This window comes from Rissa tridactyla, chromosome 4 (assembly GCF_028500815.1).
Source record: "Rissa tridactyla isolate bRisTri1 chromosome 4, bRisTri1.patW.cur.20221130, whole genome shotgun sequence".
In the NCBI taxonomy this organism is placed as follows: Eukaryota; Metazoa; Chordata; class Aves; order Charadriiformes; family Laridae; genus Rissa; species Rissa tridactyla.
The window spans coordinates 22,809,725-22,837,124 of record NC_071469.1 but is presented as its reverse complement, the minus strand read 5'-3'; the positions used below and the strand labels follow the sequence as shown (position 1 = coordinate 22,837,124).

Sequence of the window (27,400 nt, the reverse complement as noted above, 5' to 3'; positions counted from 1 at the left end):
TGGAACAGTCCGGCATGCTTACTGCCCTCATCATTCACAGCTTGATTTACAGACCACTGTAGTCACTGACAGACCAGAGAATGAACTGCGACCTTCTAGACGATGCTCAGCATTGCAATGAAAATTTTATAACCCAATTGCCTTTTATTTGAAAACTAATTTTAATGTGATTTTTCATGCAATTTTTTCTTAATGTGCAGTGGTAATTAATTCACTTAATAAGCTGCCTAAGATTTTTCTAACATGGTAGATAAGCGAGACCCAACTGCAATTCATGCGACAGGCTGATTTACTTCCTCAAGTATCCATTCACACACACACAAAAATGTTTCTCCTTTGTAAGTGAGAGGACGTCTGAGGTTACAATAAAAGCTTCTGCCCTTTCCTCCTGGCACCAGTCAATTCTACCCAATGCTTGGACGGGTTCATGAACTTCTGAGCAGAGCCCGCGTTTCAGTTTGAAGGCAGAGAGGAAGGCCTCCTTACTTGCGGACATCAAGGAGGGAGCAATGTGAATGAGGAGCCATCCTTCCGCTTTCAGTTCCCTCTCGCTTTTGAGGTCCTGACACAACAGCCCACTGGGAAGGTGACGTGGGGGAAGAGATGTGTCAAACTTGTAGAAGGCTAGAGTTTCCTTCCTCAGAGAGACCTCTATAAACTAAAATAGCAATAAGCCATTTGCCAACCTGCAAGCTATGATCTCTATGAAATGACAGTGCCCAAGTCTCCAAATCACTTCCACGCAAACACCTGCAATGCTGGCAAACACGCGCATGTGATAAAAATCTGCAGTGTGTTTAGTACATGCAGCTTACTATGGATCTCCTCCCTTTCTTGCCTGCAATCTTCTTCTGCTCTCCAGTTCTTCCAGGAGTTCAGATTATTCTGTGTTTTCCCCATCCTTCTCCATGCACATACTGCTTTATGTCTCCTTCCCTCTTCTCACATACCCTTTTTACCCCTGCACTCTCATTCTACCCCAACTTCTTTCCCCCTTTTCTCTGCCCCACAAGTCTGGCTTCTTTAAATTTCTGATCCTTTGAAGACCTCTCATTTTATTCTTCCCACTAAGCCCAACAATAACCTCTTCCCGATAAAACCTTTCTGTCTTCCTACCTACACACACCTAGGACTGCTCGCCCTTTTACTGTGCGCAGTCCCTGAAGGCTGTTTAGGAGAGGAGGACAAGGACCACTCATCTCTCTTTCCAGAATGGACAGTTTCTTGGTACATCGCGCTCTCCCCCAAGAGGAGCTTCTCAAGAGGCACTTCTCTGGCAGGGTCACAAAGCCGGCTGACAATAGCTTTCCTCGGCTGCACAGGAAATGCTTTGATGGTAATTGACTCTCTTCCCCAGGCAGAGTATCAAAGTGCGAATCAAGGCTTCCCCTGGAATTTGGATTTGGTTGCCCGAGCTAGAACAATAGCGGTGATGCTAGACAGGCTTGATAATGGATTCTATTTTAACTTCTGCCTTTATTTTTTAGAGCTGCCTGTCACTTGGCATTACTACCGTGCTTGCTGACCAGCGATATGTTTGTTTTCTTGTACTCCCTGCTTTTGTGCAGCCGTATTCCTCTACGGATTCCTCTAATACCTTCACCGCAAGCTCTGCGGGGCAGGATGATTCCTGCAGTATTTGCACAGCCCAGTACAGCGGGGGCCGAGGCCCCTTCGGTGCTCTGTGAATACACAGCATCAAAAACCTCGGGTCTGGTCAGAGAACAAGGAGGACAGTACTGGCAGGAAATGAGACCTTCCCTTGCTCCCCGGAGCCTGCCTACCGCCTCGCATCAGACAGAGCAAAGAAGCAAAACGGGCAGGATGTGTGCGAGGAAGGAGTTGAAACAGCGCCCAAGTGAATGGAAAGTATCCAGATGGCTGTGGTAGCTCACACGATGGGAGTCAAATCAAAACAAAACGAAAACAAAACCATATGCCATGTACCCTTCGCTCTCTTGCTCTCTCTCCCTCCCTGCCTTTCTCCTGGCTGTTGCCCCAGGTCTTTCTATCAGTACGGATAATAGTATGTTACTCACTTATGTGTATGCCATGAATAACAATAACCCCTCTTTTACATTAGAGAGCACGGATTACTATTATTCATGTAACAAAGAATGTAATATGAACCACAAAATTATACTCATGTAAGGGTCAAGGAAGTGTAAGGATCTACAAGGGAAGTTGTATTTCTTCATGAAATCCTTCTTTTTATCTGGTATGCTGTATACTTATAAAAGAGAATATTAACTTTACACGTCTATGTTGCTATATGCTATAGAAATATCTACTCACAACCTGCTTGTATCTCAGGGGGAGTATTCAAAAGCATCATGGCAGTGGCAGCATCAATGTCAGGATCTGGAAAAATCAACCAATAAATACATTATTTACAACTGGGCTAATCTTCTTGCCCCCGTTGCTAAACTATAGGTTCAACCAAATCTCTGCAGTGAAAAGGTATAAGAGTTCATTATTCAGAGGGCTCGTCGATCACACATTGAATTTACCCCCAAACTTGCATGGGATCCCATTGCTACTATTAAGTACAGCACAGTGATGAATGTTAACAAACCATACTTGTATGTGCATGGTACCTTCTCTGACAGCCTCACGATTTTGCTGTTTAATTCTGCGGAGAGTATTTAAGATTTCATTACAAAGGATCTGCGAAAGCAGGTGCAACATCACAAGTTGTGAGCAACACACAGGGACGAGCTGACAGCAGAGTGGAAAAGCGTAAGGAACACCTACACCTGAGCAAGTACGGAGGATGACACTTGGTCGTTTTGGTGTGTTGGTACGGATTTCAGCAAGGTTTGAGAGAAGTGTTGAAAGCCAAACCGCTACAATTAAGGGCCGGGGGCGGGGGAAGGAACTAGCATTTCATTGACGCACCAACTTATTTGCATCCTCATCCATTGTCACTTTAATATAAGCAAAAATCATTGGCTGGCTGCTGCTATTCTTCAATCGGTTGCTGAATCCATCACAAACAGTCAGTTGACAGATGGTAAGTTATAGAGACAGGACAAAATATGATCCTTTTATAACTATATTCACTCGCTTCACACGCAGCAGTTCGGCTGCTATGGAAATGCAGGTAGCTATGACAACAGTAAACAACCCCACAACGGCCACTGAATAAGCTGAAAAGAACATCTGCCCCAGCAAAGCGTCCCAGCTGCCCTGGGGCACAACTTGCTAATCGCCCAGTGATGCCGTGTGACAGAGAAAGCCGCCTATGCCATGTCCAAATAAATGAAGTGTGCAATTGAAGCAGACATAAAAACGCACACCCTGCCCGACTGCTGCCGCTGTGCTGCTAAACTGAATGACTAATGAGTATGCAGTTGTTGTTTGGGTGGGGTTTTTTTTTTTTCAGCTTGTCAGTATTTATACTAAATTACATACCAAAAAATTCAATTTACCACTAATAGCTTCATGGCACTTTATTTTGGCTATCATGTCAGAAAAATTACTTTTCCCTTTTAAAAAATATATTGTACCTTTATATATTTCAAATCTATTTACAGTAATGCAATGCGGTATAAAGCCCTGCAATTTTTTAACAACACAAATGACATAGAGAGGATTTCAATATCTGCTTAAGCCAAATAGAAATTCACTTGACCAGTTAAGAAAAAAAAAAGGGATTTTTTTTATTAGTTCAAGTATATGCTTGTCTGCAAATAGCTGGAAACACACTTCCAATGGCTACTCTATTATTTAATTGCTGAAACAGTAAACAGAGCAACAGTGTACTGGGTGAAGAACTAAAGTTGAAGCAGCAGCAGCGTAAATTAGTATAAAAGGTGCCCACATACTGGCAAGCAGGTGCTTGTCTGTCTCCTGGACAGGTCAGCATATCCTTTTTCCTAAAGTCACCAGCAGATGCCTCAGAAAAGCAGTTTTACCAACTTATGTTCAACTCTGAAGACACATCAAAAGCAGTATTCCTGCTGCGAGCAGCTATGCCGAAAGTGCCATTTCCAAACAGCTTTACTCCCCAAAAAGTGCCATGTGGCAGGACTGGGTCCACACACCACACAGCCCACACAGCAAGAGTCTGCCTTTAGTCAAACTGCAGGGGGATAGTCTATCTAACATTAAAAAGCAAGACAAAAAGCAGAGAAGCCTGAGGAACAAAGCCAAACCAAACCAGAATTCTTCCATCTCTTTCATACCATAAAATCAGAAGATTGTCAGAAGTTGAATTTACTACATCATAATTCATATAGCCAACCTCAACGTTCATTTATTGGCTGTTCCTAAATTTTGTTTTCTTGTTTTACTTTAAATAAGGTCCCACTACCCAGTGGGTAACCTTGTAGCATAATGTTAATTCTGCTGTTGAAAGAAAAAAAGGACGCAACCAGAAAAATGCACATTTCCTGCTGGCTTTAGGCTTTGTTTGTGTAACAAACTCTGTGCTTTGCGATAAAACTGATGGAACCAGTTTATCTTGAAAGGTGCATTCTTAGCCTTTGGACCACTAAGTTCTGTAATGACTTCACGACACTAACACCAGCTGTTTACAACACGCAACCACATCCACAGCAGCTGTTTTCTAAAGCACAACCATGATTCAAGCCTATCCACATCTGCTGTGGTGTCTACAATATCGGTATATTCTTGAAGAGACCAGACAGCTATTCCACAATGCCTTGGCAGAGGTAGGAGGGCTTGGACACACGCACCCAGGGTGGTTTCAACAGGATCCAGGACAATGTGCGTTTGGGTTGTCCTGCAGAGAGAAAAGAAGGAGAAGGGCCTGCGTCCCCAAGGAGGACAGGGGCCGAGGGCCAGCAGTCAGAGACCCCGCAAAGAGGTGCAGGAGCAATGTCCGAAGGCAAACTGAAGGGCCAGTTCATTCTTGCGCAGTATTTGCACTCGCAACTGGGAGGCGTTCTCCTGAGAAGGACGTCAAGAAGAAGTGCCAAGAAGCAGCCTTGAGGAGCAGCACCGAAGGCAGGCGAACAAAGGGCTCCTTTGCTTGGACTGGCATTTCCTGCTTAGACTCCTGGTACCCACCAGTGGCCCCCTGATGACGGCCCTTTCCTCCTGGTTGGCGTCTCCGTGAAGTCTCTTCCATGCGGATCTTCTCATTTCTAGCGGTAAGGGCTGACCTCACATGGCAGCCCACCAGCCTGGTGATGGGATCCTCTCCCTTCTACCTGCCTGTCTGCGTTTGTGAAGCTGTGGATTTCACACTGAGATCTCTGCCCTACCTGAAGCGTGCGATTAACACAGAGGCTCCCGAAGTTATTAACAGTGGGTGGTTAGTGAAAAATGATTGCAGGAACAACTTTCCCCAGGAAACCAGGTTAAAAATAACTACACACAAAGTTTTGGAATTGAGAAAATTAAGGATTTAAATGAATGCATTCTGGTTTCTTTTTTGCTAATTAAAGTGGGGAATTGACTGCATACACAAACTGTACGTTCATTTTTTGCTAGTGGTAAGTAGAAGATGCCCAGCTTCCCCAGTGACAGAGGAAAGTACTTAACAACAAAGAAGAGGAAGGACTGTGGGTGTTGTACGAAGAAGGAAGAGCACATCACAGTCTCAAACAGGCAACACCTGAGAGGGACAAAAACATAGTGACAGAACTTGCCAGCAGCCACAGCTCTCCCTAACAGATGACTGCTGTCTGTACACCCAGTGCTTCATGCTACAATCTGAAGTTTCAGTCCTTGGTCCCTCCTCTACCAAGTGTCCTTCACAGGCTATCAGAAAGAACCCGGAAGAAACCTAAAGCACTTACACAAACGTATCAGGCAGGAAGGCGTACATCCCAGCGCGGTTCGAAGCCAGGAAGGGGCAGGCAGCCCACCACAGCTGCAGTACCTCCCTCTGCAGTGGGAGCATACTGTTATTTTTGCCAGCATTGCTTTCAAAGCAAAACTTCTTCTGACGAAGATGATACCGATGAAGGACAAGTCACCAACCTCATGGCAGGTCTGTTCGCTGCATTTTAAGATTCAAGCCGCTATTCAGCAAAACGTTCACAAGTGAACACCAAACTGGTAACCGGCATCTAGTTCTTTCACTGAGGGACTGAGCTATAATTTATCACTCTGTGGAATTATGATCTAGTGCATGTTGTTTGAGCCAAATTTCACTCTGCACGTTACCTGTGTAGATGAGAATCTGTCCTGCACAGACATGCGAAGTGGCGAAACAGTAGGCATGAAATATTTTGGCATGAGGTTACATACAAACATTCAGCAATGCAGAGGACAGCCCTCAGGTAGCAGACTGTTTATTCTAGAATTGACAAAAAATAATTAAAAACAAACAGGGTACCTGAGAAAGCCGGATGTGACAGCTGTCCTTTTATTATGTGGGCGATCTCTGAACCAAGTTAATTTCATACAGTGAGGAAGTGTTTTATAATCACTCCTATTATTTTCATTGTTTTGATATTTTTATTTCAAACTTTGATCTGATTTCACTGAATGCTTCAAATCCATTCCCTTCCAACTAAATCCTAATAAAATTAGGGTAACATAGTCCCTCTTGATTTTGCTAGAGGGTACTTATTTTAACAGCCATACTATAAGGTTTTAAAGAAAATAGCAGCTGAAGCAGTTCAAAGCAACCATGGCCTGAATTTTCCAGCACAGATGCCTAGAGAGAGGCACTGAAGATGCATATTTAGGTACTACTAAAATGTTACTGCCAACTGACGTAAAAAATATAGTTAGTAAATAAACTGCACCACCTGTACACTACAACCATTGCCATCTTATCTCATGAGGAAGGAATTTATAAGATCTTCTTTTAATTTAAAGTTACTACTTCTAAAATAGAACTATTTTTTGTAAAGAATTTCACTTCACCATTCAGTATGCTAGCTTTCGGCTCCTTCTAATTCTGCCTCAGCATTCTCCACCGCTTTTTTCCATTCAAACACTCTACTCCAGTTGGAATGCGTAAAACTTGCTGCCACTGTACCCAGAAGATAAAAGTCCAGTTTATTCCTTTTCTACAAGATCAGTCTTTTTACTCCCTGCCTCAATCCCTAGCACAACCCATTCCTACATGGGTTTTTTTTGTGATTTGATTCTTTGATATTTTTCAATTTTCAGCAGCAGGAAAATGTTGGAAAAGCAACACTCCGTGTTCCACCTTTTACCTTCAGGCTTATTCAACTGCAACAGAGCAACTAGCAGCTTGCCCCTATTTAACTTGTCTGTTAATAGATATGCCTTTTCCCTTCCCACATCATGATGGTTACCCTTGGCATGAGTCAGGTTAGGTCAAAGACATAGAGAATAATAAATAGAGTGAAGGCTTTTTTCCCCTGTTTGGGTCTTTTTTTTCTTTTCTATTTTTAATTTATTTTGCCTGATGACAGAATAAGAGCACAGCTGTTAAAATAAAACTGCAATGTGCAAGATAGAAAGAAATACCTGAAGAGAACCGTAAGTACTGTAACTCTGTCAGACTCCTTGGTGTAGGACGCCACTAAGTCCACTTCTGGAGTATTTAAATGAGGTCGAGAAGAGCTCTTAATAAACAGAATACTTGTGGAAGCGTACGGTAAACCAATAATAGGATTCAGAACCAAGATCTTGGGAAGAAAACAAGAAATTATATTCATACCTCAACAACAGTGCACGAAAGACCAAGAATGAGAACTCTGGAAGCTATATAATAGAGGCCAGGAGGAAGCAATTTCACTAGCAATACAAAACTGGTCTGGCAGTCACAGTGGTTCTCCCACTCCTTTGAAAGGATCTAGTATGAGACACAGAAGAAGAAAGGTACGGGTCTAAATGAACCAATAATTTTTCCTGGTTTTTAAGTTCATTTCTGGCACTGCCAAGTAAACTACGGCACAAATTATCGAGAGGTCTAATTTTTAAAAATACAGAACATCTGTAAGAGAAACCTTCTTCCTGCTCCTCTATTTTGTTAAATTTGTACCGTCATGAAGTGACACATATGATTTCCGTTCTCTAACAATACCATTTTATCAGCTGAAAAACTGTATGAACAGTTACAACATATATTCTTGTTAAAGGCTTTAATAAAAAGCATGGTAGGAGAAAGAGTTACAGAAGGTCTTGCACATGCACAAACTCAAAGAGGTTCATTTATCATTTGGAAAGCTGTATGAAACCAAAACATATCATCCTAACTTTTCATCTCAGTAGTAAAGATTAAGATCAATTAACTGCTAAAAGAAAGACTCACAACACTGACATATATTTTACCAGTGCAAGATAAAAATATTTTAAGAGACAGCTGACTAAAGAGAGATGAGATATACATCTTATAGATAAAAATGGTGTGTTATAATACATTCTCTACTTAAAAACAGGGAGGAGATGTTTGCTTTGGTTTTGTTCCTTTATTTTTAAAATATTTTTTCATTTTGGTACACATTAGTGTGTGGGTTAAGCTCAGTTAAGCTTAATTTTCAGTGCTGAAGGATGTGAAAATAAAATTTACCCATCACAAAGGCAACAGTAAAGTCTTTTTTGACTCCATCCAGCCCGTGCCGCTTGTAGTACTGAACAGAAAACATCAGCTGAAGAAAGCACTAGCCAGTGAGCCTAGCACAGAAGGAGAGAGAAACAATTTTCTGTTCCATCATGTTACTTACCTAATTTGTGATCAGGAATTTCAACCATCTTCTTAACTGATTGCTGCAGCCTCAGCTTCTACAGTGGATGACGGGATTATGAGGGCCGTAACTCCTTGCAGCCTTACAGGTTGCACACATATTTTTTTTTTGACCAAAGGATACACATACACACAGACACACATGCTCTTTGTCCCTGGTTATGAAGATGTGTGTTAACTCTAACTGGGACACCAAGGTCATCGTTGCTCAAGCTTTCATAATGGTCCCTGCTACTAACAACAGCTTTTTCTTCCGGCAAAGCGGGAGGATGGGTGGCAGGAGGAAGCCCTCTACAAAACTCTGACCACTTAAGACCAAATAGACCATACCCTACTGTCCCATACAAGGGTTTGTTCTAAGCGCTCATTTCCTTCTCGTGCTGTTTCAAGATACGCTGGTGTCCACCAGACCTTGAGAACTGAGTATGTCTTCCAGTCCAGCAAGTGCAGGACATGCCGACTGGAAAAGAGCCAACGCATCTCGCATAGCCCGAGTGACCCGTAGGGATATGTTTACAGTCCTGCCGGCTCTCAGCCACTAGTTCTGCAGGAAACTGTGCCTTTTGGGTACTTTCACTGTAAGATGAGTCTTCACGAGGGCTTCACCCAAACATCCCAGCTACCAGAACCACCATGGCACAACCCACAGCATGAACACGGCAAGGGAAGGCGAACACAAATTTCACACTGGTTTCAGGATCCAGAAAGCAAAGGACAAAATGTCAGATAAACATGAAAACAACAGTGAGAAAGGTATTTCAGGGATTTGAAGGAAAAAAATGCTACTAATGATGAGAAAAGGGGTCAGGCATGTGACACTGCGTGAAAGGACTGTCTATAGTCTAACTAGGGAGCCAAATGCAGTCTAAAACCAAAAACAAGAGCAGAAAAGCTGAACAAAAAACCCAGCAGCTAAAATAGCTGTGTGCTAATAACGCAGGCAGACTGACATAATAAAAGAGGAACTCAAGGCACTTGTGTTATTACAGAAAAATTCACAAACAGGGTGGAACAGCAATTATTATTGAAACAGGTGTCAAAAGGTCTGTGCTTTTCAAGGAAAAGAAATGTGGGTTTTATACGGTAGGATACTGCCATGCAGTAATGAAACAGCAGACTTTGGAAATTGAAGAAAACAGATAACGTTTGGAAATGTTGTGGAAAGATGGTCAAAGACGACTTCTAAGCGAGAGACACTGGGTCTGCTCTTGACTTCTTGCACCAGATATGGATCTAGATAGAGCTCTGCACCATTAAAGAAACGGGAATTACATCAACACGGGAGACTAAGTTCACAGTACAGACTGGTGAACAAATGCTATTAACCACGGTAAGGCCAGTTATTCCTGGATGTGACAGCTGACAAGTTTCTTTATCCATGTTGCTGAATGAACAAGAATAGATTCTTTTCTGCTCTTTATCTTAAGTAATGAGGATGACTTTGGAGCAGGGGTCCACAAAGTGATTCAGTTTAGATTAAGTGGAAAGGATAACAGCAAGCCTAACTTTGCTTAAGATCTATGATTTCCAAAGAGCAAGTTTTGATGAATTAAATGGTTCCTCTGGAACCTCTGGGAAACAGACTGGGCTGAGGAACTCTGGACGTCAGCCTCAGGGAGGCTGCAGTTCCTGCAAGTTACTGTGTGAAGATCTTGCTCCAATGAGTATCCCGAGGAAAGTAGGAAAGATTCATTCTTTGAAAAAAAAGAGGAAAAAAAAAGCTAAAAAACCAAGCCGGACAACTGAACCAATATGGAAACCAACTTTAGGAGAGAAAACAGAGAGCTTGGCTTGCTCAGTTAGGCAAAACAAAGTCAGAAAAGACGTAAGACTCTATCAATACAATGAGGTGACCATGGGATGCAGGAGGGAAAAGCAAGGAAGAAGAACTATTAAGTTTGAAGACAGTTTCATTAAAGCAACATTGGCTGAAGACAGACTGGTAACCAGAACGTTTCTAGACAAAAGAGTAATGGTATCTTGGGAAAACTCTTCTAACAGGAGCAGGAACAAAGTCAAAAGTCTGAATGTGAGTTTTCAGAAGTATTTATGCAGTGTTGCTGCTCACAACGTCACCCGGGGAAAGGGATTCTCCAGAAGGTGCCTTCCAAACTGTGCTTCTCCAGGGCAGGTAAGCCCTCTGCAGAACTCTATGACAGAGAGGGAAAGACCACAAAAACACAGTGTCCCCTCCTCTGAAGGGAGATGCGCTCCCTTCTCTGAAGGGGAAAGAGGTTAAAGGGAGCCCGTGTCATTCATTTTAGTGCCCAGCCCAGCCCAAACCATGACAGTCATGAAGAAACAATGCCAGTGGAAGCCTCTTTGCACACAGGCTCATCTAGGTAAACCTGCAGAAGCACTGGGATGATGTCTGACACTCCAGGACCAGACCTTGCACCACTTCATGGCAAAGCTGACCTGCAAAAAGCTTAGGGCAGTGCTAGGGACGCAGAAGACCCAGGCCTATCAGCTTCCAGCACGCGATGTGCTCTGAGCTGCTGAACTCAGGCGGGATGCCTGAAGCTCGGTGGCTACCTGCACTTGCAGGAGAGCAGCGCAGAGCTGAAGCTGCACACCTGCGCCAGCACAGCACGGAGTGGCAATGTAAGCCCACAGCTGTCATACGCAGCCGGCCTGAGCTCTGCGGCAGTAGCCTTAAGCACGTAAGCAAGATTCCTGGTATAAAGAAGAGGAGTTGGCCAGAGGCTACTTCAGTAGCACTCAAACCATGGGACTATGAAGGAAAGGCAGCAAGCAAGCCACCTGGCTTGCAAGTGGTCTCACCTCTTCCATTGTGCTCCCATGTCTGCATATAAACTTCTGTTCAGGCTCTTGCCTTCTCTATTCTGCTTTGCTCTACAGGACGGGGGAGCAGGTCCAGGCAGGAGGGTGCAGAGAGGTGCCAGCGGGCAGAGCCTCGTACGTGGGGGACTGGGAGAACCAGAGGGGAAGGACAGTGGCCCGCAGTTTAGGAAGGTCTGTGCACAGGGGCTTCTTCATGAACATAGGAAAGGCTGGGAAAATTGGCTGCAAACCCAACAGTTCCCACTCTCATGTACGCTCTGCAATCCTGGGTTTCAAGGTGTGGATGTAGGCAGGACAGTTAGAATCGACACAAGAAGCATCTCAAAAAAAACAGTATAAGCATGACCAACTAGCAGGTACGCAGACATGCAGTCTGCCGGGGCTCAGCTCCATACCAGAGCCATGACAACCAGCCCAGGCTTGCGCTCCAGTTCTGGATTAGGTGTTTTTTCCCCAGAAGGGACAGTGGATAAATGGAGGAGTGTTAGTGCTAATTCTTGAGTAAAGTCACACCTGAGAGAACAGATCACACTTTGTAGAGTTATGCCCAAGACAGGCAGGCATATTATAAATAAAGAAAAAAATCAAAGTCTGTACCATTTACTTCCCTTCTTCCTAAGATTGAGACCAACTAACAGACACTACTATGAATCAATCAATAAACAAATAAATCAAATTACTAGTTTTGAAAACCTATTATCACACACATTGGAAAACCCTCCGGGGGCAACCGTTTCTCCCTTGCCAATCTTTTGCAAACGTATCCCCATTAAAGTCCAACTGAACTATAGACAAACTTACCCCAACACACAGAAGCAGACTAAAGCCTATTTTCCATCAGAGCACTTGACAATTGTTATTTTGCATTGCTGCAAGCCAGCCCCAGCCTGTACATGGAGGCGCTAAAGACTTGCCCAGGTCTGTGGATGACGGCTGAGCGCTCTCCACAGGGAATGATGTTCAACATGGCTGGAACAAGCTGCTCTTCTGCTTCTCAGAAGGAAATCAATGGAGGAGGGAAGACAGCGCCAGCAACTCTGCCATCATCTGACAAAACCGGTTCCACTCTTCCTGCAATACTCCTCCTTTAATTTTCAAATCAAGGAAATGACAGAAGAGCAGGAATCCAGAGCCTTTTGACTTTTTTTTGCTGGAGAGCTTCCCAAGTGAGCTGAGGGATGAGACGCAGGCCAATGATAAGGCAGTGCAGGAAGTAATGTCATCTTTGAAGGATTATTATCATGAAATATGAAAACAAAGATAAGCCTTTGAAGATCTTGACATTCCCACTGCAGATGTCTACAAGATAACCAATGGAGCAGCAGAATTACTTTCTAATTACAACAATCAATATTCTGAGACCATATAGGCCTTTTTTAGTGAAAGCTCCTGCTGAAAGCAACACAGTGAACATAAATGCCTGCACACTGAAGAGACTTCAAAAGTGAAATTAGTCAGCCTTAGATTGGGGCTTTAACTTAGCTTAAACAGCATACATAATAATGGGATTTATTTAAAACAACTGCAACACAGTTTGTTTAGACTTAACATTACATCCCAGTTATTAGGGGTTTTTTTGGTTTCTTACTTCAATACTTCATAGAAGATATTTTGTAGAAGAAATGTTGCAAATCTGAAAAAACCTATCAAAGTTGCTTTCGCTTACATTTTTCTTGACTTCAGTTGCATACGCATCTCAGATCTTCCAGCAAACACTTTGCTAATGCAAAGACTTAGTACCATCTGCACTATATAGTAGCAAACGTGTAAGTGAAATATTGGCTTTGCTGGAATTTTTTACTTCAACATTTCAAAAAACAGAGGAAATATGAAATGCCACGAACTGAAATGTGGTGAGAGAGTAATTCACTTGAGTCTCTAGAGAGCAAGCACTAACGCAAGACTTTGCAGCTAAGTCGCACTTACAGGCCCCTCGGATGCCTCTAACGTGCCAAACTGCTATCACGTAGCTCCTTTCTATCCAAAACAGTTAAAACAACCTTTTACTTAATATTATCTGTTACATTTCAATTAAAAAAAGAAGGGGAGCTATGGAATTACACTTCTGCCAACCTCTGACTTGCTGTGAATGATCCTGTTCAAACCCCTTGGACTCTGAATCGCCACTAGCCGAGAGGTGAGGTTATCGGAGGAGTAAGGAATGGGCAAAATACAACTGCAATTCCTTTGCAAATTCTTTCAGATCCTCAGCTGAAAGGTGCAAAGTGTACTAACTTCGCAAAACAGCGTGGGTCAGCTAAGGGGCTCTCCTTCTCTGGTGAACAGGGACCCAAAATGACCACGTGCACAGGCTGTGCCTAAAAGAAGTTGCCGGACATTAAAAAAAAATAAATAAATAAAATGAAATGAAGCTTTATCCAGATGGTAGTGAGAGCTGTGGCTGTAATCCAGGAAAGCACTTATATGTGTATACAAGCCAGAGAATAAGTAGTGCCCGTGGAAGAGGATCAGAGTTACCAGCATCCCGCAGGGCTCAGCCCCAGGCTGGAACAGCTGGGCGGCTAAACCGTAGCTCAGGACAGCTCTGTGAAAATTAGTGCTTTCATTAACAAGAATTACAAGTGTGTTTTGCGCCATCCTCACAGGCATTCAGCAAGGGCAGAAGGGAAACCACCTTTTAAATGGTGCTACATCTCGCTTCCCCTGCGGCTCCGCTTCCCCTGCGGCTCCCCAACACAGCTCCCCGTCCCGGGCGGCTGGGTCCCTGCTGGGGAGGAACGGCCGTGGCTCCAGCCAAGCGGGAAGCACGACGAAAGCTGCCACGAAAAAAGAGAGGGCTTGCCTGTAGTAAGTAAGGCGTCTTCTTGTCAATTTTGCGTTTACAACCACATAGCAAAAACGCCCCACAATTCTTTTTGTGCTCCAAAAATTGTAACAAACTCTTGTGAGAGCTGGTTTACTGATTTTAACCACAAGTTCCTATAATCCGTGTCAGTGAAGCTCTCTGGTCTTTTAGAGAGCTCTGCTTCGTGTACGTACAGGCAAGTGGTTCATACTAGCGCTGCCAGCTCAAATTCAATTTACTAGCATGAGCTGTGCATCAGATCTGTGTGTCTGTGAGAGCAAAGGACCGGCCGTCTAGGGAAACAAATCTTAATAATGTTTGGTAATCAGATCGATTACAACAAAACAGAACAGAGAGAACGTATACTCATCTTGCCCCCCTCCCCGTCTCTGCCTCTCCGGGCACTGATCTTGAACGATCGCCTGCCCTCTCACGGGGAAGTCCATGAGACACCTACCCACCACCCTTCACAGCCGTAAGATGAAGAGTTTCTAAGCACCCCAGCGCCTCTTGAAGATCTCCCTCCCCACTCTGAACCTCCCTGCTTCTCTTCTTCCTGCCTCCAGCAGGGGGTAGAAAAATCTCAAAGTAGAAGGGTGGCGGACCTCCGGAAAAGCAAATGCAAGAAGAAAAAAAAGCTCCTTTTTATTTTTTCTTTTAATGCCATCATTTATAGGCAAACAGCTGTCTTGCGCACAATCAGCAATAGAACTGAACACCTTATAGGGATCCTTTCCTCTCCCCTAGCACATACGTGATGCCCCAATTTAGGAACAATTATTCATAAATCTGGTGCAACATTTCATCCGGTACAACAAAAATGCTAATGGTATGTATTATAGTCTTTGTAGAGCCTTTGTTATAAAAGCCACAAATATTCTTCCTGTGGGAATACAGCAACGAAAATATTTCTATTTTATGCTAAATTGTCAGTGAAATTCCAGTGAAGTCAGAGACCTGGTAGTTACAGGACTTCTTAGTGCAGGAAACCAAGTGTTGGACTGTACAACGTTAATACAGTTACAGAAAACAGCGTAAAGCCTTAAAATGGCTGGAGATAAGTCGCATCACCCACTTGTTTCAGAGGAGACTAACAGTGGTAACTGTGCCTGATTAAAAATCGACGTTGCTGGACTTGATGTTGGCTGGGAAGGGCTTGGAATATATGAAGCCCAAACTCTTAATGCCAGGAAAGCATTGAGCTACATCTTCCTTTACCAGGGATGAATGTAAGCAGCTCCCTTCCTTTTAATTTCAAGGCAAAGTATCTGGAACCATGTTTGAGGATGGTTTTCATGTCATTACTGGGTATTTTAATAGAAATGTGAGGATGTGCTTGCAATGTTACAAAGAGCTTATTTATAAAGTTAGCTTTAGAAGTGGAAAAACTTCCTTCTCTCTCATGTCAGCCAGCAACATCAAATCTGATCTGGCCCTCAATCATGATAATGCAGCACAGCTTGCTTAGGCTTTTTACTGATGGGACTGCTTTGAGATTGCTAGAAAGGATGCTGATGAGTATTAACTATGATGTCTGTCATTTTGTATCTCTGGGTAATCCTACAGCTCTATCATTATGTTAGCAGAGTGCCTCTCAAGAGTTTAAACACAGAAATTCTCTCTTTTCTTTCCCAACTTTTAGACTAAGTAGTTTGACTAAGGGTATATGTGTATATCAAAGAAAAAGAGACACACATGCATGTACAAGGCACTGGAGAAAGAGTGCAAAAGGTAGAAAAATGAATTTTGCAGCTGTGACAACACTCTGGCTGAGCACGTATCCTACGTGAACTCCAGCTTTCATGGTCCTCAAAGATAAGGCTACACTGGAATGTAATTACCGAAGGAGGTCACAGCTTTTCAGGGGGGAAAAACTGCAGGAAATCTCTTGGAAGGCTTTGACTGTTTGGACACCTCTGTTGGCTTTCCAGGCTGGAAACTAAACAGATACATTCAGAAGAGCCCCTCCACATCACAGCAGAATTTTATTTTACTTTTTTTAAAATCAGCTGAAAGGTTCCGTCAGAGCAGCAAATCCGTTTTTACTGGCAAGTCATGTAAGAGTATATATTCCACCCAGTCCAAGAGAGAGGATGCAACTCCACTGTTACAGATGGATGGAGCTCTCACTGGCCCAGCAAAAAGGGCTGGTAAACTGAAAGGCCCCAAGAACAGAGACAGAGGCAACAGTGCCACAGAAAGGAAATTGCCTTGTCCTGTCCCATCTTCTCCACCACCACACTTTTGTCATTTGCTCACAGAAATCTGAATTTGCTAAAACAGAGCAAAGTCCTGGCTGGAAAGAGCTGCAAGCTCGCCTCCCGTGTTGTCTGATGCCGGCATCTTCATGAGATGAGATGCACAAATCTTTTATCACCACAGTGCCATCAGCTGACCAAATCCAGAGGAAGCTCCTCCCTGACCTCGCACAGATGTTTAGTCTTCTCCGAATTTGCTCGTTGCACATGTTCTTATTAAACCAACCCTTACTTCGAATGCGGCTAGGGAAAAGCAGCTGACTACCATCACCTCTGACTTTCACAAGCTAGAAAAACAGTCTTCCTTTCAGATACTCTAAATGTACCCACAGCTACTGCCATTAGTGACTGTCCCCTCTTTACCCCACAGAATGCAACTGAAAACGCATTTCTGGTCAAAACCTTTCATGACACTTAAACATCACTCCCCTCCAATTTTCAATTCTTTCTATTTTCCTGTCACTCTTTAGCATACGTCAGTCCTTCCAGTAGGCTTTTTCCCTGCAGATAAGCACATGGTTCCCATCACTGTGGTACCAGAGCTCCTCACCACCAGACGCCCCTCACACCCTGCTGAAGGACAGAACCACAACACGACTGTGCCCAGGACCCCCAGCAAGGCCGGCACGGGGCTGGGGCCCCGAGTTTTCACAAGGCTGGAAACAAAACCCCTCTGGGGCAGACAGCCATAGCCGAACACTGAAATACAATGCGTTAATAAGTAGGTCAGCTTGTTCCTATAAAAGCAACGGGTTTAACACCGACCGTGCCTGCCAGCAGTAGGAAGCAACCGCAGTTTCCCCGATTTCCCACATTCAGCCCCTTCGAAGCCACCACGCTCCTCCTCTGCCGCTGCAGGGCAGGGCTGGTGGGGTGCCCCAGCCCCGCCGTACCTTGGCCCGCAGCAACTCCGCCTTTGCAGGGCTGAAACCTTGCACCAGAAAGCAAATTCCAAGAAAACAAACACTTATCACTAGGCAATTGAAATGCAGTTGGTAGCAACAAACAAACCGTCTGCAACTAGGATCTAGGGCTCTGTTCTTGCCAACAGGTTCAACAGGTTTTAAACATTAAGTCACCCCGAGCTTTACTAGTGCCGAAAAGGGAAACATGGCAAAGACCTTGTCACTTGGGGTTTCATTGCTGTCCTTGCTTTAGTGGAGTTTCCCCCCTCCCTTTCTCTCCCTTCAGCAAGCAAGTATTTTGGCCCTCTTCAGTCAAGAAGAACATTTCCCTCCTGCCCAACTAAAACCCTCAGCGTCCCAACCTGCTGCGCGCCTGACGCAGGGCTGAGGCAGGCACCCGTGGGAAGGGAGGTGGGGGTGCAGCACCCTGCCCACAGGGGACCGGGAGCACTTTTCGGTTCGCACACAGTTTTTGGTTGCGCAACGAAGCGGGTGTTGGAGTGAAACATGGAGCCGAGGCAGCGCGTTGGCGCAGCAGCAGCACACGCAGGCTGCCCGCTCTCCCGGACCACTGCAGGCCACCGACACCGTCATGCAATCATAGAGTTGTCTGAGTCGGAAGGGACCTTTAAGATCACTGAGTCCAACCATCAACCTAACACTGCCAAAGTCACCACTAAACCATGTCTCTATGCGCCATGTCTACTCATCTTTTAAATACCTCCAGGGATGGCGATTCCACCACTTCCCTGCACGATCCCGCCATAAAAACCTGGGGCTGAACCTTACCAGCACAGCTTCTTCACCTTACCACAGCCAATACAGAAGGCTCTCCTGAACAGAAGGACCACTGCTTGCAAAGGACACAGTTTATTTTAATAAAGGCTCTGATATACTCTTGTCATTTTCTTTAAATATAACAGCCGTCAATGGCATTTGCTAAATATAGCGCAAAAGGCAAGAGAGTTCATTGAAATGTTTCTTCTCCTCTCAATGAAGCAGCTCACTATGATGCCTCTGCAAATGGATCTCCATGAATCAGTCCAACATGGCATCGTGTGGACTGCAGGACCGCAACACCATGCCCAAATACCATCTGCTCCTCCCATGAGCTGGTCTTGAAAGCCTTTAGCTTTTGTAAACAAGTGCCGGTCCATTTTATTTTGAGATGCTGCACAACGTAGCAGAACACACTTACTGGCTGACTATAATCAAAAGCTTTATAGTCTGCTAAACTTGTTTTAAATAATGCATAAATACCAAAAAAGACACACTGTACTCCGCATCAATTTTCATGCAAACTCAATTCTCTGTTGCATGTTCTGTTTATAGCAGCACGCTTTAAACCACAGAATAAACAGTATTATTTTCCGTTCCATTTTAGCTCTAGTCCAGAAACATTACACTACATTTAATTACTGTTTTGGTAGAGTCCACCTACGCAGACAGGCTGTGTTTGCATGAATCAACTGGTATCTCTGGATTCAGAGCACAGAAGAGGTTAAAAAAAATGAGGGCACTTATGTCAGCCCCTCCTTCCTCTCCCCTGCATTTCATCACACTGAAAGGGTTTAAAAGTAAAAAATTCCTTCCACATCATATAATCCTGGCATCTGCTGTGCAGCAAATCAAGCTCACTCATTCTGCTGTGTTATTCCCAAAAGTAACTGTACAGATTCGGGTCTAGAACTCCATTTTCCACTCCCTGAAGTTTCTAAATACCTGCTTTTCCTATTTAGGCACATCAGAAAAAGCAGTAAACACAGCTAGTAAATACAAAGCAATATCTCCTCTGTCTAAGTGCAATTTTGATTGCATTACTTAAGAAATATAATTTCCCGAGGCTTTTTACTACCTTACGTTATGATACACATGATGTGGTATCAATCTACCAAACCTTCTTCTGCTGCCCCTTTCTTCAGCAGCCCGCAGCTCACCCGTGACATGTAGTTCAAAAATGAAGCCATTACCGAGATTAAGCCACAGAAGGAATCCGGTCTAGAGAGTGAGTAGGTCGCTGCGGTCATGTTTATTATTTAATAACAGTGGGAGTAATTCATATCACAGCAACAATTCTCTACAACTACATTTATCAATTTCAAACTAAAGCACACCAGACCTCCGGGCAGTGACGGGAGGCCGAAGGCTCAGTCCATCTGGACTCTCTCTGTTAAGCTCTGGGCCCATATTCCACGGCTGGACTCTCAGAGCAAGATGTATGGGAACGATCCTTCTTCACCTATACATCTGTCCAGCAAAACCCTGGGAGTAGCACGGCCTCAAATTCACATCCTATTTCCATGCAGACGTTGTGGTTTCAGGTAAGGTGTTTCATCCTCCCTCCTAAATGAAGGAGGTTTAATTTTTCTCCTTTGCATGGGCTGCCTGGCTGGTGGACCCTCTCTGCAACCTTTTTGAGGCAAAGGCTGCCTCTTGCTACATGTGTCTCAGTTGACAATAATTGCTGTAGTTATCCTGAAGTCTAGAATTTCTCAGATTTTTTTAATGGGATTGAATAAGAAACCTAACGTCTTCACTAACACCTTTCTCAGATACATCTTTACAAACAGGGCAGCGTCTCACTCGCTAAGCTAACATCATCATTAATTTTCTTCTTTAACATGCTTTCCTTTGCACCCTCACTATTTGTTAATATGATTTTCAATACATATTGAAGCTGCAATGAAACAGAAACAGGAAGAGAAAGAAGAGATGACAATAAAATGTAAAACTTTATTCCAAGAACCTTCCCATTCCTGCAGACCTCACAGATGAGGCATTTTACTTTCAGCTTGCTTTTTCCTACATGCCTTTATCCCGCAGCCTCTAACAATTGATGAACTAGTAACCGGGTTTCCAAATCCTCACAACAGGGCCAAGGCTTCTGCCTTTTTGTTTGGCTAATCTTTTCACATCTATTTGCCTTGCTGCCACGACAACTAAACAGCAAATAAGTGATTTGGGTTCATTCAATAGATTCCAAATTGGGAGCCTGCCTATTTTGTTTGCTTTAGGGCAAAAGGAGGAAGCAAACAGCAGCTTTGTAAGTGAAGTTGCCGATATTCTTCTCTCAATTATGGCTGTGAAAAGATATAGAAATGCAAAGTACTCTTTACAAACAGAGTCACTTCATGCTGATCCAACTTGTTTCAATTCACTTTAATTTGATTTGATACCTACTACGTTTGTTTGTTTTTTTTTAATTTAGATGGATTGTTTTCAACTCAGCAGGACAAACTAATGTTAGTAAGTTCCCTTTAGTTCTGAGTGTTTGCTTAAAAGGGGGCCGGGGGCTTGCAACCCTGAGGCTATAACCAGCTCTCAGGGTGCCCAATGCCAGTTTCTCATTTCTAGCATCTTACCAATTCCCGCCGCTGACACCGTTTAATACTTTGAAGACTTCTTCCACTGAGCTGGAAAAGAAGAAGCTACTTTAAAAGGTCTAAAAAAAAAAAAAAATATCCCACAAAAGCATTTTTTAATATTTGCTTGCCAAGGATGCAATGCCGCATAATAATTTTGCAGAGTAGCTGCAGCAGGCAATCAGGGCTGGCATATGGTAGTTCAGCTGCAGTCTGAAACAGGTACTGCTCTGAAGCACAACTTTACTGTTCCGCAACTTTATGGCAGTCATTTGAAGACTTCTTACCCAACTTAAAAAATATTATGAAAAAGAACCCACTGGAATCAACATATTCTTTAATGAAATAAATGCATTTTGAAACTTCCAAAGTTCATTCAGCTTCTTCCCAGCCTGGCCCTGGCAACTAAACAAGTATAACACACACCATGGCAAGAGGCCAGAATAATATCACAGCTCGGAATCCCCTTTCTTTAAAAGTCCACCCAATTGCATGAATGAGAATCAGCACTTCTTACATGGATTTTAAAACCCAAACAATTCCTGCATCTTCACTGAAAGGGAACTCTCTCTCACAAAATCCTGCAAGGTGCAGAGACCAAGAGCAAGGGACACAGAGAGGCTTAACTCACACGGCTCCTCCAGCAGAGCAGGGGCATCTCCCCTTTCAGCTACTCTGTAAGCACCACAGGCATCAGCAGAGAACTATAGATTCAGCAACATCACGCTGGGATGTAAAATCCCCGGGGCCACTAACACACAACCATCAGAAAGTCGCTAACGGTGCCTTACTACTCCAGTCCTTATTTAATACGTGCTCGAAAACAGTCAGGGCACAGTTAAAAATAATTAAAAAAAGTAACTGGGATTATTGTTGGGGGAGAGGATGGAGGAATGAAAGAAGGGGAGAGAAGGAAAACCAAATTTCTTACCTGGTAACCCCACCTGAAGACGTATGAGAAAAGAATAAAAAAGATGCCACCTCAGAGGCCCAAGAAATTCTGGGCAACTGGTCAGGCGAATACAAAAATTTACAACCGATACAAGATTCATGGACTTGGAGGGGGATGAAGTTTGCTCCTTTGTAAGCTGAAGGGAAAAAGTCAACCAAAAAGACATGAACGGACCTCCACAAAGTTGACTCAACTCTAGTTTCTGGTGTTGATTACAGCCCTGTAGAGACAGCCCCCCCCACGCTTCCCACACGAAGGTTCTCGCATTACACAAACACTACAAATGATTAAAAATTACACAAAATTTTACAAAATTACATGGTATGCTTCTGCTTCTGTTGCCAGCCCCGAAGTGTTTAGCACACTGTTATGCTATCAAGTTTTGTACTCTGTGCCAGTCACTCCCCAAGGTGTTTATGTGAAGCACTCAGGCAAAATGAACAGAACATCTGTATTCTATTTGCTAATGAGCAATCATCATTTCTACAATTCTCCAGCCAGGGATTTTGCTGTTTGGAATACTAATGCCATTTAAAAAAATTAAAGGAAAAAAAAAAATGTTCTGGTCATTAGTACTACAGTTACTAAAATACTTTTTGCACTATTTACAGAGCAACCAGGCTTCTATTTCCACTGCTTTCCAGTATTTTTACAAAATTAGAGCTTTCAGAAGTAAAAACTTTGAAGATATATACTTAATGAATTAGCATCATTTGCAATGCAGCTCTTGCTTTAATTACATTTTACCCACACAGAGGCAAGGATTTAAAATAAGCTATTATAAAAGCTTTTCAAACACACCCTACGGAAGATTCCCTTCATTGCTTACTTTTTATATTGTGGCAGTACCCGCAGCAGGCGAGATGAGGTTAAAAAAAAGAGTTATAAAAATACAGGCCATAGTCTACAAATTTAATTATATAAAATTCTTATGTGTGCAGAGAGAGTGAGGGAATACAACAGCTTTGAAACTTGGGATGTGTTTTTTCTGCAGACAGAAAGAGCTATCAGTTTCCATTCTAACCAATGGATATTTGCATCACGCGAGGACCAGGATTATTCCGACGGAAAGGCCACATCGTGAAAACAGCAACATGCAAAGGAGCGCTCCCGGCTGCCTCTCCTCACTGCAGCGCTTGGGCATCTCGGATGTGAACCTCCCTCATCATCCTGTGCATCAGAAATCATTCTGCTGAAATCAGTGAAGTTGAAGAGCAGCAAATGAGATCAGAACGGGATGTTAAAGTCAACAAACTCAACTAAAGTGTCTTATATAAGAACCATCTTTATACTTGCTCATGGCATACAGAAATGTAACTTAACAAGCAGGAGAAAGACGACTAAATACAGGATTTGACTGATCTATCTAAGAAAGTCCGATGTGTTCCTTGCGCTCTCACGTGGGAGCAGGTGAGGGGAAAGCATCCTTGCCAGGCAGAAGGAACACAGAACACCAGAAATGGCTGTTTGTCCACATGAGCACAGAGATGTATTTTAATATGCCGGGATGCCCTTGCCGTCTAAAAAAAACCCACCCTCATCCTATGATCCACAATCGCACCAGGCAGGGTCAGTACATTTCAATCACTGATGAGATACTCAAAGGCAGCTCCACTCCCAGAAGGATGAGACGTCTCTGCCGCTGTAGCCATTTCCCAGCAAAGACATCGCCATGGAGCATTTTTCATCCCTGGCTGGGGAGGCTTTCTATTGCCATGGCAACCAGCAGCAGTCCACACATTGCAGAGGACCACAGAGGACCACATCCCGCATCCGTCACCTGGGCAGAACAGGAAACGCCGTGCCATACTTCAAAGCCACCTTCCTTAAAGACAAAACAAATCAACAGAGAAGAGAGCGAGAGGCCCTGACTCTCGTGGGTACCGGATGAAATAATCTGCTCATCACAAACCTCTCCCTTGCCCCACGTGCTCGGCTGCGGATCGTGCTTTAAATCACTCCCAGGGAGGTGTTTTGTTTGACTGAAATACCCAGCTGGCCTCATTTCGGCCAGTCAGGGAGGAGGCAGCCTTTGTTTGTTCAGCATTTACCTCTCTCCTTTTAAGCAGTTGCCAGTCAACTTGGAAATACACGTTTCTCTCTCCTCACAGAGTTTCCAGCCAGACCCAGCCTGTGCGGAGGAGCTGCCCGCCTCAGAAAGCAGAAGGCCCCCGAAGCCCCCCACATCTCAGCTGAGTGCGAGGCAGACCAAAACCAAGGCCAGGTGATAACGCAGGAGCAAATAATTGTTTGTCGTGCCACGACAGGGTAACTTGCACCCGTCCCCTTCTGCCTTCAGAGCGCAGGCTGCTCCACCCAAGCCAAGGAAAAACGCACTACCAGGACTACAGCTTTCTACATCTGTTTAAGGAAATAACACAAACCTATTTTAATACATAGATGACCACAAACCGTAACTCTCTCTCACTTCCCCAGAACTAATTATATACATGTCACCAGAGTGTCATACATCTCTCTCTTTCCGCCCAGAGAACACATTTTTCACTGCTGCAGTCTAACACCTCATATGCTGAACTGTACTCCGCATGCAACAGTTTAGGGAAAAAAAACCCTAGTCCTTCAAGCGATGTGTGTACTTTTATAAACTTACCTAGAAATAACACAGCGCTACAGCGGTTATTATTTAACAATACATCCAATGGGGAAAAATAAACCACACACCTTATATAAATATCGATAAAAACCTTTCTTCTTACTGTGTTAGTAGCAGCCTACATCCACACCGACAGCAAATACAAAGGAACACTGTGCACTGAAACAGCCATCGTGCCTTTACTGTGAAAGTAAAGCATGAAACCGTGTTTAAAGGCACACGAAGTTAAAACCTGACCCATACTAAAAAAAGTTACCGTTCACTTGATGGTACAGAATTTGTGACCTCGCAGTTTAAGTAAAGCTGCAAAATTATCTATAGACGGACAGAAGATTCTTTAAAGGGAAATACAAGAGTAAACACCCAAAAGAACCTGGAAAACCTCAGAAACTGTTGAAGGAAACAGCTGAACTGACTATGTATAACTGCCTGCAACAAACAAATTATTGTGGAAACGCTAGACTAAAAGACCAAAAAAGAAAACGGTTTACACAAATACAGAGTGCCCTTCATTTGCACATCAGGATTCCCCTCCTCACTGTGAATAAAACGGATACCCAGGGCCAAAATTTGTTGTTTTCATCATGCAATGCCTATGCAATTTTGCTAGAATACACTAGCAAAGAAATACGCCAATTCTGTTTCAAAATGTGTTAGAATCACAAATATTGATGTGTTTCCTCAACTTCAAGAACAGAGAAACCAAAACTAGCATTGGAAGTTGAACGGCTCACACTTATTAAAAAAGCGATGAATTAGAACTGAACAAAAAAGCCCAAACAAACATGAAGAAGTACAGACAGGCCTCCTCTCAAATCTCCAAACATCCTCTTTCCCCCAGCGTGCTGTATTGTGCCACGTACCCGAGACACATTACAAACAGAACAGGCTGCAATAGTGAACCAACATCGAGAAACCACCTCTTAAAACTAAGTTTTAAATGAAGCGCTTCCATGAAAATCGAAAAATATAAGGACACCAAGAAAATCTGATGGAATTCAGCATAGCATAAATAAATCTGATAAAACTTTCAGTTTATGTTTTAAGTCAAAGAGCCAGATCTAGCGGATGTTCTCACAGTAAGTCCACTAATGAGGAAGTTTGATGTTTTGAGCATAAAAAAGATAGCATATTCAAATTTTAAGCGTGGGAATAAAGTCACCTACCTTCAAAGTACTTGTGACCAGCAGAAGTCAAGGGAGTTGAATCTTACTTTCTTCTTACACGTTAATGAAGTAATGGCCACTCTTGTCATTACTAGTTTAAGCGGTGCAAGATTGTAATTAGGAGAGAAAATTCATATGCTAGTCCCAAAAGGAGAGGCATACAAAGAGCACCAAGCAGCAGGACTGCAGGAAACATCTGATAACCACAACATAAAATGGAGACATTTGTTTATTGACAGTTGCAAAGTAGGCTGAACATTTTATTTACTGTTATCTCATTTTCAGTATTACACAGATCATTTGAAAAGAGGGCAACAGGGATGTAAGTTTAACAAGCATGAAGCACGTCCGTGCCCATATGTTTATGCTAACAACCACAGGGAACTTCAGCTCTTTACCTTCTGCCTTTCCCCCATGCGGGGCTACGACAGCAGAACAACCTCGGTGCATGCCAAGCACGCAGCACAGCCTCTCCTCCCGATGTCCTCAGGCAGCTGCTGAACCAGGCTCACTGCTGGCAGCCAGGGACGTTCCCCCTTTGGCAGCAGCGCTGCCCGCTCTAGGCAGAGTTTGCAGCTCTCCGGCTTCTTCCCTCCCCACCCCTCCGAAGCGAGGGTTCAGCTCTTTCTCCTGGTCAAACCTTGGCTCCCAGTACAGAGAACTGGCAGAAAACACTTCTGCCAGCAGAAGACAAGAGCCATGCACTCCAAGTTCTACGGTCAAACTTTTCAGGTTGGGATAACACACTGGTAGGACATCTACTGCTACGGATATAAAAGCTTGAAAAAAGAAGTCCCCCAAACGTCCAACCCTCCCACATTGTTTGTATCCCTTTTAAGATGGGGCATTCAGCCAAGTTGTTGTGTTCAAACTAGGGAAAGAACAACAAACCCGACTTTAAATGATCAGGGTTGTGGTAGAGACGTAGCGACAAAATCAGAAGGCCAAGTCAACATGAGTGCCATGCAAGCGATGGAGGATGTCTCTTACCCCTTCCCGTAAGACAGTACGCATGACTGCACAGACCCAAAGACAGGCAGACGCAGACACCCCCAGTCCTCCCAATCCAGCCCCTCTCCAAGCAGGTCCGCAGCAGGTGAGCCTCATCCTTCAAGTGCACTGCCTTAGACAACGTCATTTCCCAAGAGCTACTCACGGAAATGATTCTCACTCCACAATTAGCACCCACGTGAGCATGGAAAATCAGACCTACAGCTCTTGCCCAGTTCCAGCCCTCCTGTACTGAGTCCAGGACAACAATTTTGTAACACGCTGCAGTATCCCGTACAGCTGTGTCAAAATGGCGTAACACTGATCGCCTGTGACAGGAGGCATTTGTACTAAGAGATTTCTGAAAGCGGTACAGTATTTCTTTGTGTGAAGTAGCTGAGAAATAATACTCTCAACCCCCTCCAACCTTCTTTTCCTTTGTGCACTGCCAAGCAAAACGGGCCCAAAAACACGCTCTCTTTATTCTTTAACTGATGGAAATTACATTAGAGAGAAGCCCAGCACAAAGGAAGTTTTGGCAAGGAATGTGCCTTTTATGTTATGTTCCATAAAACACTCAAAAGATGTATTGACTGATATTTACAAAAAGATCCTCTTCATCCATCTATACACGGTGGCTGCTGCAACACTGATCTGCACTTCAAACTGGCAATATAAAACAAAACATTTTTAAACATATTTGATATAAGCCATTTTTTAAGAAACAAAGACTTGGGGAAAAAAACGCCAAACCTTATTCCTTTATGCCTGTGTTTTAAATTAATTATAGCAAAGAAATGTCAACTTACAATGTATTTCTGAGTATTACTGAAAATACACATTATAAGCAACTGGTTACAAATGTATATGGAGTCTTTGTTCCTAAATAAAAACCACCATAACT

At 43.6% G+C, this 27,400-nt stretch overlaps 1 protein-coding gene across 5 annotated transcripts in view; it reads right to left on the bottom strand.

The window, feature by feature from the left end:
* The window catches only part of FOXN3 (forkhead box N3), a 215,787-nt gene that overhangs the window by 25,733 nt on the left and 162,654 nt on the right, over window positions 1-27,400 (bottom strand). For 3 of the 5 annotated variants that reach the window (XM_054200089.1, XM_054200090.1, XM_054200088.1), the window contains exon 5: window positions 2,296-2,361. The exons of 1 other annotated variant lie outside the window; for it this stretch is intronic. In XM_054200089.1, coding sequence (XP_054056064.1) covers window positions 2,296-2,361 — 66 coding nt within the window. The remainder of the gene's footprint in view (window positions 1-2,295; window positions 2,362-27,400) is intronic. One more of the 5 variants, XM_054200091.1, reaches the window with a different exon arrangement.